Source organism: Phacochoerus africanus, chromosome 6 (genome assembly GCF_016906955.1).
Source record: "Phacochoerus africanus isolate WHEZ1 chromosome 6, ROS_Pafr_v1, whole genome shotgun sequence".
Lineage (NCBI taxonomy): Eukaryota > Metazoa > Chordata > Mammalia > Artiodactyla > Suidae > Phacochoerus > Phacochoerus africanus.
The window spans coordinates 94,816,144-94,828,196 of NC_062549.1; the positions used below are offsets into that span (position 1 = coordinate 94,816,144).

The following is a 12,053-nucleotide window of genomic DNA, read 5'->3' on the forward strand; positions in this document are numbered from 1 at the left end:
GGTAAGGTAAGATTTCTTGGTTAGAATGAAGGGCTAATGAAGCACTTTGATCTGGAATGACGAGTTGGGAAAGAAGTTCTGATTACTATAGCTGTTAGGCCGGGCCCCAGGATAGAGCCAGAAATCCAGATTTAAAACTTACTCAATAGAGCTCCTGGCAGGCGGCCGCCGCCGCCTCCACCACCACCGGCGGGTAGGTCTCCCGTCGCAACTCTCCCAAGGCTGGGATGGACTCAGGTTCTGACGCTAGGCCCGCTGGGAGGTGTAGTTCATTAGGCGAGGGACGTCACATGACGTAGGGGCGGTACTTGGCTACCGGCAACGAGAAGTGTCACGTGGCGCACTTCCTCCTTTGCTTTTAACCGAGACGCAGGCGCAACTCGCGGCTGCTGCGGGGATCCTTGTGACCCTTCCGGTCGGTACAGCCAATCCGTGCACAGAGAAGCGGGGCGGACCGAGAGGAGCGGAGCGGAGGGAGCTCTTGAGAGCCACGGCCGCCGCCACTGCCGCGGCAGGGGCGTGGAGGGCAGGGGGCGGCCCGGGCCGCGGTTGCAAACATGGCTCAAAGCAGAGATGGTGGAAACCCCTTCGCCGAACCCGGCGAGCTTGACAACCCCTTTCAGGTGACTTGCGCCGGCCTCCTTGGGGCATCCTGGGGGACTTCTCGGTTCTAGAGGGTCGGGCTAACTTGTATTCCCATTCTTGACATTTGATCTGAGCAAGGGCCGCCACGTGGGAGTGACGATCAGTGAGCACCTGGGGGGCGGGCCCTGCCCCGATAAGGAGCTGGTACTGGCAGTGTGGGGTGAAGGATTGGGAGCAGATACTGGGACAACAACGTGGCCTCCAAGCTGCAGTCCTTGCAGCCACAGGCAATTGAGAAGAGGTTCCTGTGAGTTCCTCCAGAGGCACCAGGTGCCAGCTGAGCCCCAGATCTCTGCCCACAGGACCCAGCTGTGATCCAGCACCGACCCAGCCCGCAGTATGCCACGCTTGACGTCTACAACCCTTTTGAGACCCGGGAGGTGAGATTCTGAAGAGCACAGGAGGGCCAGGAAGATTAGGGTATGCCAGCAAGTCCACTCTGTTGGGGTACAGTGGACTTGTTTGCACGCGAAGGAAGGAAGAAGCAGGGTGATCTTAGCTCCCTGAGAAGCCAGTCTTCCATGGGATGCCTGAACCTTCTAAAGACACCAAAACCAAAGATCCATGTGGTTTGAGCTCTAAATATCGGTCCTGGGAGAAAGAACCTGGAGTCTCTTAGTGCCTGAACCAAGGCTCTGTCTAGGGAGGCTTCTTTAGAGATGAAAAGGGATGGGGCTGTTTGGAGTTGAGGAGAAAACAATCTATGCTTAGGTGTACAGTTCGAAAGCAAGAAACGAAGGTCACTAGACCTGTTTATCTCGTGGGAATAGAAAATGCTAAGAGTTTTTAAAAGTTAAGGAGGTAGCTGGAGCTCTCTCGTGGTGCAGCTGCAGCAGGTTAAGGATCTGGTGTTGTCACTGCAGCAGCTCAGGGCAGTTTTTTGTTTTGTTTTGTTTTGTTTTGTTTGTCTTTTTGCCATTTCTTTGGCCGCTCCCACGGCATATGGAGGTTCCCAGGCTAGGGGTCTAATCAGAGCTGTAGCCGCCAGCCTATGCCAGAGCCACAGCCAACAGAGGCTGCATCGCTCAGGTCGATTTTAAGGAGGTAGATCCAGTAGATGAGTGCTTTGAGTTCTGGCTGAGGAACTAGATGTGACTTCAGGTCATAGTAGCCCTCATCACCCCTCACATCAGAATCCTCTGATATAAATGCAAGAACTAGCTTTCTAACAACGGGGGGCGGGGGGTGCTGCTGCCTTAGGTAATGAGTTCTAGGTCTAGAGGTATTCAAGCAGACTCTAGATTCCTGTATTATGAGGGACTAGATGATTGCTAAGGTCTTTTCCAAACTCAACAGCCACCACCAAGCTATGAGCCTCCTGCCCCTGTTCCAGTTGCACCACCCTCAGCCGCCCCCTTGCAGTCCTCAAGAAAGCTCAGCCCCACAGAACCCAAGAACTATGGTTCCTATAGCACCCAGGTAAAGGGGCTGTGTGGGTAGGGGTTGGGGAGAGGGGCCAGCCCTGGGGTTCAGGATTCATATCCCCCTCTGCTCCTGCTGGGCAGGCTTCAGCTGCAGCAGCCACAGCTGAGCTGCTAAAGAAGCAGGAGGAGCTCAACCGGAAGGCAGAGGAGTTGGACCGGAGGGAGCGAGAGCTGCAGCATGCTGCCCTGGGGGGCACAGCTAGTAAGTGGATCCTTGGTAGGATCAGGAAGGGCATCTGACAGCTTTTAAGCCTCGAAAAAGGATCTCAGAGCATGGGTGCAGGAGCTGAGTTTGACTTGGGGAGCTAAGGCTTATTTAAGGGTGAGCTCTTAGGCAAGTTAGTTAATCTTAAGTGCCTCAGTTTCCTTCCCTGTAAAATAAGAATGATGTTTGTACCTGTTTGACAGGATTGTTATGAGGGCTAAAGTCATCTATTCATAGCGCTTGGCACAGTGCTTAGCAGTTGTAAGTCATAGTAAACACTCGGCATTGCTTTTGCCCCTTGCCTTGTCTCCTTGAGCCCTCGAACTGGAAATGGAAGAGAGGACGTAGGGGTGGAAGGAAGGGGACGTGATCTGTTGGGCTCTGTCTCACTTGGGGGTCCTGCTCTCTTTCTGCCGTACAGCTCGACAGAACAATTGGCCTCCTCTACCTTCGTTTTGCCCAGTTCAGCCCTGCTTCTTCCAGGACATCTCTATGGAGATCCCCCAAGAATTTCAGAAGACAGTATCCACCATGTACTACCTCTGGATGTGTGAGTTGAGAGGCCTTTTTGGAGGAAAAGTACAGGGAGTAACCGCTACATCTTTCCAGCCCTGGAGCCCACTCACCAGAATGAGTGACACCTCACCTCTCCTCGGCAGTGGAGTTTCAGGCTCATTTCTCCGGGAACCTTCCTTGATTACTCCTTTTGTAGTATTTAGAACTTACTCTCCAGCCTTCTAGCAAATGTAGGTTCTTGCTCTCTCCCTTTTCCCTTTGTCCTCGTGCATCAACCTATCCTGAATCCTTTAAATGTCTTTACAAAGGGGATCACACATGATTGAAATTTGCTAGTTCCATCTGGCCCATTGAGACCTCTGTGAAGGCAGAGGCAGCCTGCCTTCCCTCATTCTGCCACATTTGGTAAGAGTTGGGGGATGGGCCTCTCTGGGAGGGACCTTTCACTGACCCATCATCCTGTCCCTCTGACCCCCAGGCAGCACCCTGGCTCTTCTCCTGAATTTCCTCGCCTGCCTGGCTAGCTTCTGTGTGGAGACCAACACTGGCTCAGGCTTCGGGCTCTCAATCCTCTGGATCCTCCTCTTCACTCCCTGCTCCTTCGTCTGCTGGTACCGTCCCATGTATAAGGCCTTCCGGTAAGAAGGGGGAGTGGGGATGATGGCAGGGAGGGGACTTGGATGGGTCCCATTCTGCTCCTCCAGCCTTAATTCTTCTCCTACCTTCCCCATTCTTTCTCCTTGCAGGAGTGACAGTTCATTCAATTTCTTCGTTTTCTTCTTCATTTTCTTCGTCCAGGATGTCCTATATGTTCTGCAGGCCATTGGCATCCCAGGTTGGGGGTTCAGGTCTGTGAGGCTGCCAGCCGCCCTCACCCCTTCCTCCCACTCCTCTAGGCCTAATCAGCACTGAGTACTGGCATAGGAGTTGTTCAGAAAAAGGAAACATGTTTTTTTTTTTTTGTCTTTTGTCTTTTGTTGTTGTTGTTGTTGTTGTTGTTGTTGTTGTTGCTATTTCTTGGGCCGCTCCCGCGGCATATGGAGGTTCCCAGGCTAGGGGTCTAATCGGAGCTGTAGCCACCGGCCTATGCCAGAGCCACAGCAATGCAGGATCCGAGCCGCGTCTGCAACCTACACCACAGCTCACGGCAACGCCGGATCCTTAACCCACTGAGCAAGGGCAGGGACCGAACCTGCAACCTCATGGTTCCTAGTCAGATTCGTTAACCACTGCGCCACGACGGGAACTCCGGAAACGTGGTTTTTATCCTCGGGAGCTGCTGGTTTAATGAGAGAGACAAGGACGCCAGGATAGAGAGACCCCAGACGGAACTCAACAGGCATAGATTAAGGGAAAGATGGATGCATGCAGTTCATCTGGGAAGGCTTCTTGGAGGAGGTATATGTAAGCGTGGTTGACAAGGGAGAATCTTCAACAGAAAGTTCTCTTGAAAGTGAGGATGTCTGGAAGAGCTTGGAGAGGTAGGAAATGATTCAGAAGCTGAGATTCAACTATGAAGAGAGTAGATGTAGTTTGGGATTGTGGTGTGCGGAAAGCGACCAGACTGACAGGGAAACATCCCCCTGGTGGGTTGGGTGGGAACAGGACATGTTTGCGACATAACCAGCCCAGAAGCCGGGAGGACAGGGAGCCGCTGTGAGCAGCCCCTCTTCACTTCCACATACTTTCCCCTCCTTGCAGTGGCTGGATCTCCGCTTTGATGTTGGTGAACACCAATGCGGCTGTAGCTGTGCTTATGCTGCTGGTCGCCCTGTTCTTCACTGGCATCGCTGTGCTGGGAATTGTGATGCTAAAGCGGGTGAGGAACTGTAGATGGGGCCAGAAGAGCGAGATCACATGTCCCTAGGGGCCTGGGTGGAACATTCAGGAGCAGCTGGGAGGGCCAGACCGATGGACGATGGACGGGGTTCTCAGCTAATGGACCTGTGAAGAGTGGAGGGGGGTGTTGTGTTGGGAGAGAGCCAAGAAGGAAGAGCTAGAGCTGCAGGCTGGTGAGAGGTGGTGATGGTGTTAGATGGGGCGGGGTAACAGGGGCCAGAACATGCTGTAAAGGCTATGCCTTTTACTTGCAGATCCACTCCTTGTATCGCCGCACGGGTGCCAGCTTTCAGAAGGCCCAGCAAGAATTTGCTGCCGGTGTCTTCTCCAACCCTGCGGTGCGAACCGCAGCTGCCAATGCAGCCGCTGGAGCTGCCGAAAATGCCTTCCGGGCCCCGTGACCCCTGACTGGGATGCTCTGGCCCTGCCACTTGAGGGAGCTGACCTAGCCCCCATCCCTGAGGTCTCTGGGACTTTGTGAGACTTCACTACTTGATGTCTCCGCTCTAGTGCCCCCAGTCTCACAGCCATGACTGCTGAACCTGACTTAAGGGTGTCGAGAGCCCCCTGTGACCCAGTCACTGCTTCCCTCCCACCCGCCAAATCAGGCCACACTGCTGCCACCTCTACACATCCCAACCCAGCTTCCCTCTGCTGTGCCAAGGCTGTTGCTTCGGTTATTTAAATAAAAAGAAAGTGGAACTGGAACACAAATCCCTGTTTCTGGAATTTTAATGGGAACTAGGCCTTATGGGAAAGAAAGTGGAGGGGATTGGAGTGGAAGCCAAATGTGGACTCCAGAGGGAGGGTGGGCCCTGGCCTCAGTGCGTCGAGGGCGGGGCAGCAGAGCCCGCTGGCTGGCGCAGGAAGAGGGAGGGAAGTCCACGGTTGGGCGTGGAATCGAGGAGCTGCCAAACAGCCCAGCTCCCCACCCCTCTCCATTAGGGGCAGGGAAAGAGCCGCTACCTCTGCTGGGAACACAGCGGGCCCAGGGGCCTGAGAAGCTGGGTGGGGCTTAAGTGCCGAAAGCGTTGTTAGCTCGGGCCTCACTATGGGGAGAGGCAGGGGCCGGAGCTGTTCATCCCACCAGCCGCTCCGGCTGGCCCCTTGCCCTGCTGTCCGCTCCGGCCCTCCCCCTACACAGAGTCTCCCGCCTAGACTACAACTCCCGGGGTGCATTGCGCCGGCCCTCGCACCACGCCCCTGCTCCCCGCACCATCCCATCCCCATCCCCCGCCTCCAGTCCCGGACCTGCTGCAGCCCGAGCTGGGATAGCGGGAGCGTGGTGGGGAGGGGAGCCGGGCTGGCGACCCAGGAGACAGCGACGCCGCAGCCTCTCCCCACCAGGCGGCCTCGGATCCCACTGGACACTCTGAGGGCAGACCGACCGCGCCTCTAGAGTCGCCCCACGCCGACCCGACCCTCCTCTCTAGACTTCTTTCCCATCCTTCTCGCCTTTCCCCACCCTTCCCTGGGTTCCGGACCGCCGCCCTCTCCTCACTCCCGAACCGGCCCTCTTCCCTAGGGAGATGCGATGAGCCGGTGCCCCCGCGTCCTCATTGCTGTGCCGGGCACGGTGCCCGTCCAGTTCCCGTGGTGGGGAGGGAGCGCTCCGCGGCTCCTCCGTGACGCCCCTCCCTTGGCGCCCCCCCCAGCTGGAGTCCCTGGGGCATGCCCCAGGGAACCCAGTCAGGGGGTGGGCTCTAGAGCGAGGGGAGTGGGGAGGAAGAAGGACGGGGCCTGGGGCGCCTCTGAGATGCTCCCAAGCGCCAGGCGGGGTCGAGCGAGGCGCAGGCAACCAAGCGGCAAGCATGATGCCCTCGCCTAGTGATTCCAGCCGCTCCCTGACTAGCCGGCCCAGCACCCGGGGCCTTACCCACCTCCGCCTCCACCGGCCCTGGCTGCAGGCCCTGCTCACGCTGGGGCTGGCTCAGGTGCTCCTGGGCATCCTGGTGGTCACCTTCAGCATGGTGGCCTCCTCCGTCACCACCACCGAGAGCGTCAAGAGGTCCTGCCCGTCTTGGGCTGGATTCTCGGTGAGTTGGGTGCACAGTTGGGTGGGGGATGCTCCTCGGGCCCCACCCCGCCACTGACCAGCTGCCCGTCCAAATCCTGGTCTCTTCTCCCTCTCCTGGTCCTCTTCCTCCTTAAGATGCTGGGTGCACCCTGTGGCAGGGGGCTCACCGGGGGCCTCCCATGCCAAACTGAATCTGTGCCCACTCTGTCCCCAGCTGGCGTTTTCCGGGGTGGTTGGCATTGTGTCCTGGAAGCGGCCGTTCACTCTAGTGGTAGGTGCCAAGGTCTGGTGCCCACTGGGAGGCAGGTGCCCATCACCTGAGGGGATACCGTTTATGCCCTCAAGAAGGGAACTGACTTCCCCCTTCACACTGGCCAGGCACCATGTCTGTGAGGGAGGGTGACTCCATCTACTGTAAAGGATACTCCTGGGGTCCCAGCCCTCAGTCTGTGCCCTCTTTCCCTCAGATCTCCTTCTTCTCCTTGCTCTCGGTGCTCTGTGTCATGCTCAGCATGGCCGGCTCTGTTCTCTCCTGTAAAAATGCTCAGCTAGCCCGAGACTTCCGAGACTGCTCCTTGGTGAGATTTGAGGCGGCACAGCCCAAGAGCACTGGTTGTGGGAGGCGTGCGGGACACCTGGGTTTGCCCTGATTCGGGCTGCCTCGCCCTCCCCACTTCCACTCAGGAAGGAAAGGTCTGTGTGTGCTGCCCCACTGTTCCTCTCCTCCGGCCCTGTCCAGAGTCAGGGCAGGAACTGAAAGTTGCCCCTAACTCCACCTGTGATGAAGCCCGAGGAGCCCTCAAGGTGAGCGCGCACCCCCACCATTCCTTCCCCTCCCACCCCCGCCCGTCCTGATTCTCACCCTTGCACCCCCGCCCCGGAATCCTCCCAGGCCCTGAATAGGTGAGATTTACCGAACCCCAGGCTCCTGTCATATTCTTCTTTCTCTCTCTTTCCTTTCCCAGAACTTGCTCTTTAGCGTCTGTGGGCTCACCGTTTGCGCTGCCATAATCTGTACCCTGTCTGCTATTGTCTGCTGCATCCAAATCTTCTCCCTGGACCTTGTGCACACGGTGAGTTGAGGAGCCGGGGGTCAAGGCCAAGAAGGTAGGATGGGGGCAGGGGTGAGTGTGCTGGGGGGGCTTGAGAAGCGATGGCGCCAACACTGGCTTCTGAGCACCTATTTTAGGCATGTCTGTTGTAGGGATATTTAGGGAGTCCAAGGGGCGGGGGATGAAGAGGAGAATGACAGGGCACAAGAGAAGTCTGTGATGCCAGTCCAGGGGCATTGGAGAGTGAGACTAAAAGTTGGGCGGAGTCCAGAAGGTCTTAGACGGGGGCGGGGATAATGGGTTGTTGTTCTGGTGGAGACAGATAGAGATGCTGGTTATAGAAGATGGGCAGGGCTAGAAATGGAGTTGGTCCTGGGTTGGGGCAGGGTTAGAGGGGGAACTGGCTCAGCCAAGGGAGGGGCCAGAACTGAGCTTCTTTGAGGGGGGGCGGGGTCAGAAAATGTAGATGCGAGAGGAGTTTGGGAGCCAAGGAACTGTATTCCCACAAACCAAGCTTGCTGACCTGCTTGCTCCCCAGCAGTTGGCCCCTGAGCGCTCAGTCTCAGGCCCTCTGGGGCCTCTGGGCTGCACGTCCTCACCCCCAGCCCCTCTTCTACACACCATGCTGGACTTGGAGGAATTTGTACCGCCTGTGCCCCCGCCGCCCTACTATCCCCCAGAGTACACCTGTAGCTCAGAAACAGATGCACAGAGGTGAGGCCTGGCCCAGTCTTGTTGGAGGAACTAAGGGGACTGGGGCCGAGGCTCGATTGGTGGGGAGGGATCTTTGTGGAGGAGGAGTTCTTTTCCAAGCTTTGACTCCCTTCCTCTTCTTGCCAGCATCACCTACAATGGTTCCATGGATAGCCCTGTACCCTTGTACCCTACTGATTGCCCCCCTTCTTATGAGGCTGTCATGGGGCTACGAGGAGACAGCCAGGTGAGAGCGGGGCTTGGTGCAGGCCGGGGAGCTGGGGACAGAGCCTGAAAAGATGAGGGAGTCACTCTCAGGGGATGAAGATGATAATAGTTCTCGTGATCTTTATAGCACTAGCACCTCCACTGTCATCTTTGATCTGCTCTAGCACCTGGTAAGGTGGGTGGGGTAAGAACTATTATTTCCATTTGACAGTTGGGAAGACTGAGGCCCACAGAGTGACAAAGCTGGACTGGAATCTAGGTCTCCAGAGCGCAGTTCAGCCAATGGGGTGGCCATATCCGTGTGTAGGGCTGGACCCTTGACCCTTGTGTCTTCCACAGGCCACTTTGTTTGATCCTCAGCTTCATGACAGCTCCTGTATCTGTGAGCGGGTGGCCTCCATTGTAGATGGTGAGCAGACGGTGCCGATGGCAGACAAGGGCTGGGATGCCTAGGCTGGCAGCGCTGGGTGGGTCAGAGAGGGGAGAGACGAGACTGAGTTGGTGATGGAGAGCTAGGCAAGGGCCAAGGCTTCTGGGAATCCCGGACTTATCTGTCTCCTCTGAGATAACACGGGAGGCAGGATGGCCCCCAAGAGGCAGGGCCTGAGCAAAGAGGACCAGCCTGGGCCTGGCCAGGCTGGTACTACCTGGCAGCCCCTGCCACCCACAGTGTCCATGGACAGCGGGTCTCTGGTGCTGTCAGCCATTGGTGACCTCCCCGGGGGTTCCAGCCCGTCGGAGGACTCGTGCCTGCTGGAGCTGCAGGGCTCCGTGCGCTCCGTTGACTACGTGCTCTTCCGCTCTATTCAGCGCAGCCGCGCCGGCTACTGCCTCAGCCTGGACTGTGGCCTGCGGGGCCCTTTTGAGGACAGTCCCTTGCCCCGGCGGCCCCCGAGGGCTGCCCGCTCCTATTCCTGCTCTGCCCCCGAGGCCCCACCCCCGCTGGGTGCCCCCACAGCTGCCCGCAGCTGCCACCGGCTGGAAGGCTGGCCACCCTGGGTGGGACCCTGCTTCCCCGAGCTGAGGCGGCGGGTCCCCCGGGGAGGCAGCCGGCCAGCTGCGGCCCCGACCCCCCGACCCCCAGCTCGCCGCTTCAGCGATAGCTCAGGTTCCCTCACCCCACCGGGGCACCGGCCTCCTCATCCGGCTCCCCCACCACTGCTGCTGCTGCCACGGTCCCACAGTGACCCGGGCATCACCACCTCCAGCAACACCGGTGAGTCCCTGCAAGGTTCAGGAGAGGGCAGGCACCGGGAGTTAGAGGGCCAGTGATGCCCCCCAGGAGTTGGGACACGGTCAAGGTCCCCAAGGAGGAAGAAAGGGTGGACCCACTCCTGCAGTGGACACATCTTGTGTCACCTCCTAGAAACACATCACTAGCTTTGTGGCTCAAGGAAGAGGATTTGGTTTCTGGAACCCAATCCCAGCTCCCAGCTCGGGCTAGTTACCTACCCTCTCCAGGCCTCAGTGTGTCACCTGTAAAATGGTGTAAAAGCATTACCTCCACCATGGGTACTGTGGAGTTCCCAAGGAGAGGCAGGTCCGGGGCTTAGCACTGGCACAGAAAGTCTCATTAGGTGCCAGGTACTGGGGAGGATGCAGCAGTGCACGGCAGCTCCTTAATCTCTGTCTTGATGGATTGCACCAAGACGTGGGCAGAGAAGATGCCCCCTTGGCTGGGAATAGGATGTGGGAGCCGAGCTTGCATTCTCAGGAGGGCGGTGGGATGGGCAGGTGTGTCTACTGAGCGCTGCCTCTCAGTCCCTTTCTCTCTCTCTCCACCCCAGCTGAATTCAGGGACCTTTATACCAAAGTGCTTGAGGAAGAAGCTGCTTCCATTTCCTCTGCAGATACAGGTCCGCCATGTGCTTGGTGCTCAGGGAGCAGGGGGAGGGGAGCGAGGCCTGACCTTCCCTGTACCTCCCATTCCACCCCCTCTCCCCGTCTCTCTCTCTCCAGGGCTCTGCTCTGAAGCCTGCCTCTTCCGTCTAGCCCACTGCCCTTCTCCCAAGTTGCTCCGTGCCCGCTCAGCTGAGAAACGGCGCCCTGTGCCCACCTTCCAGAAGGTCCCCCTGCCCTCGGGCCCTGCACCTGCCCACTCCCTAGGGGACCTGAAGGGCAGCTGGCCAGGCCGGGGCTTGGTCGCTCGTTTCCTCCAGATGTCCAGGAAGGCCCCGGACCCCAATGGGAATGGAACCCATGGGCATAAGCAGGTAGAGTTAGGGGAGCTGGGACAACACCCAGGAAAGCCCAGAGCCGCAGGTCAGGCTATACTGATGCTGTCTCCTGCGGCCCCATCTAGGTGCCCCGGAGCCCGTGGGGCCGGCCAGGCCGAGAGAGCCTCCACCTTCGCAGCTGTGGTGACCTGAGCTCCGGCTCCTCCCTGAGGCGCCTCCTGTCTGGCCGCAGGCTGGAGCGTGGTACCCGCCCCCAAAGCCTCAGCCTCAATGGGGGCAGCCGGGAGACTGGGCTCTGACCTGGGCATCCTTGCACACTGACCAGATCCAGATGAATGCTGGAGCCACAGGCACCAGCTGGTTGGGACCAGCAGCCCTCAGCACCCCCTTGCACTGGCTGACACAAAAAGAAACTTGCTGAGCACCCCAAAAGTATCTTCCCCTCTTACCTCTAGGGGCTCCTGCAGCTTGCCTCTGCCCCTCTGGTCAGGGTGAGCTTCTGCCCTGTGCTGCGTGTGTATTCAGGCTGTGGAGGAAGACGTCCCTGCTTACAGCATTGGAGGAGGACAGTAAAGTCTTGCTCCCCCAGCATGAGAGTAACCGATGTGCCAGGGGCCCCGTGGCCGGGGCAAAGGCATATCCCGGGTGTTTAAGTATACGGGGCTGAGTGCCTGTGCAATGGGGCGGTGAGGCATGATGGGTCAGAAAATTCTGGCCTCTCAGCTCTGCCACCTCCAGCTGCATGACCTTGGGCAAGCTATTTAACCTCAGTTGCCTGATCCATAAAACATTATGAGGATGAATGTTTGTAAAGCTCAACACACTACATAAGCCTTCAATAAATTTCAATTTCTCCTTCTCTTCTGGGTCATTCTTTATCATCACTGAAATTTGTTCTAGCATCTGTAAACTCTCAAGACGCTGATTTTTGTTTCCAGCTACCACACTATCTCTGCCCCTTTTCATAGTCGCATGTTTTCTCTTGCTTGCTTGCTTCTTCTTTTTTTTTTTTTCTTTTTAGGGCTGCACCTGCAGCATATGGAAGTTCCTGGGCTAGGGGTCAAATTGGAGCCCCAGCTGCCAGCCTACACCACAGCCACAGCAATGCAAGATCCAAGCCACGACTGCGACCTACATCACAGCCCACACCAATGCCAGATCCTTAACCCACTGAGCGAGGCCAGGGATCGAACCTGAGCCCTCATGGATACTAGTCAGGTTTGTTACCGCTGAGCCACAACAGGTATTCCCCTTTTT

The 12,053-nt window shown here is 57.6% G+C and overlaps 2 protein-coding genes across 3 annotated transcripts; both read left to right on the forward strand.

Moving 5' to 3' along the window:
• The first annotated feature begins 341 nt into the window (after positions 1-341).
• Positions 342-5,343, forward strand: SCAMP3 (secretory carrier membrane protein 3). Its single transcript, XM_047784409.1, has 9 exons — positions 342-623; positions 948-1,025; positions 1,942-2,064; positions 2,151-2,271; positions 2,696-2,824; positions 3,269-3,428; positions 3,537-3,638; positions 4,492-4,609; positions 4,884-5,343. The coding sequence occupies exons 1-9, from the start codon at positions 558-560 to the stop codon at positions 5,028-5,030; spliced, it is 1,044 nt and encodes a 347-aa protein (XP_047640365.1). The 5' UTR covers positions 342-557; the 3' UTR covers positions 5,031-5,343.
• Positions 5,344-5,834: 491 nt separating this feature from the next.
• ENTREP3 (endosomal transmembrane epsin interactor 3) lies at positions 5,835-11,655 on the forward strand. Of its 2 annotated transcripts, none has more exons than XM_047784398.1 (12): positions 5,835-6,665; positions 6,861-6,917; positions 7,114-7,224; positions 7,331-7,450; positions 7,612-7,719; positions 8,237-8,412; positions 8,539-8,638; positions 8,959-9,028; positions 9,290-9,835; positions 10,407-10,475; positions 10,579-10,832; positions 10,922-11,655. In XM_047784398.1, the coding sequence occupies exons 1-12, from the start codon at positions 6,441-6,443 to the stop codon at positions 11,093-11,095; spliced, it is 2,010 nt and encodes a 669-aa protein (XP_047640354.1). In that variant the 5' UTR covers positions 5,835-6,440; the 3' UTR covers positions 11,096-11,655. The 2 variants fall into 2 exon arrangements, with proteins under 2 accessions (XP_047640354.1, XP_047640356.1); XM_047784400.1 differs by having other exon boundaries at positions 8,240-8,412.
• The last annotated feature ends 398 nt before the right edge of the window (positions 11,656-12,053 follow it).

What these genes read in the sequence shown, in the direction of transcription:
- SCAMP3 (XM_047784409.1), top strand. Translation starts at nt 558, where the DNA reads ATGGCTCAAAGCAGAGATGGTGGAAACCCCTTCGCCGAACCCGGCGAG. An exon ending in CATGTACTACCTCTGGATGT is followed by an intron (nt 2,825 to 3,268) that starts GTGAGTTGAGAG and finishes TCTGACCCCCAG; the next exon opens with GCAGCACCCTGGCTCTTCTC. An exon ending in CCCATGTATAAGGCCTTCCG is followed by an intron (nt 3,429 to 3,536) that starts GTAAGAAGGGGG and finishes TTCTCCTTGCAG; the next exon opens with GAGTGACAGTTCATTCAATT.
- ENTREP3 (XM_047784398.1), top strand. Translation starts at nt 6,441, where the DNA reads ATGATGCCCTCGCCTAGTGATTCCAGCCGCTCCCTGACTAGCCGGCCC. An exon ending in CGTCTTGGGCTGGATTCTCG is followed by an intron (nt 6,666 to 6,860) that starts GTGAGTTGGGTG and finishes CTCTGTCCCCAG; the next exon opens with CTGGCGTTTTCCGGGGTGGT. An exon ending in AGCGGCCGTTCACTCTAGTG is followed by an intron (nt 6,918 to 7,113) that starts GTAGGTGCCAAG and finishes TCTTTCCCTCAG; the next exon opens with ATCTCCTTCTTCTCCTTGCT.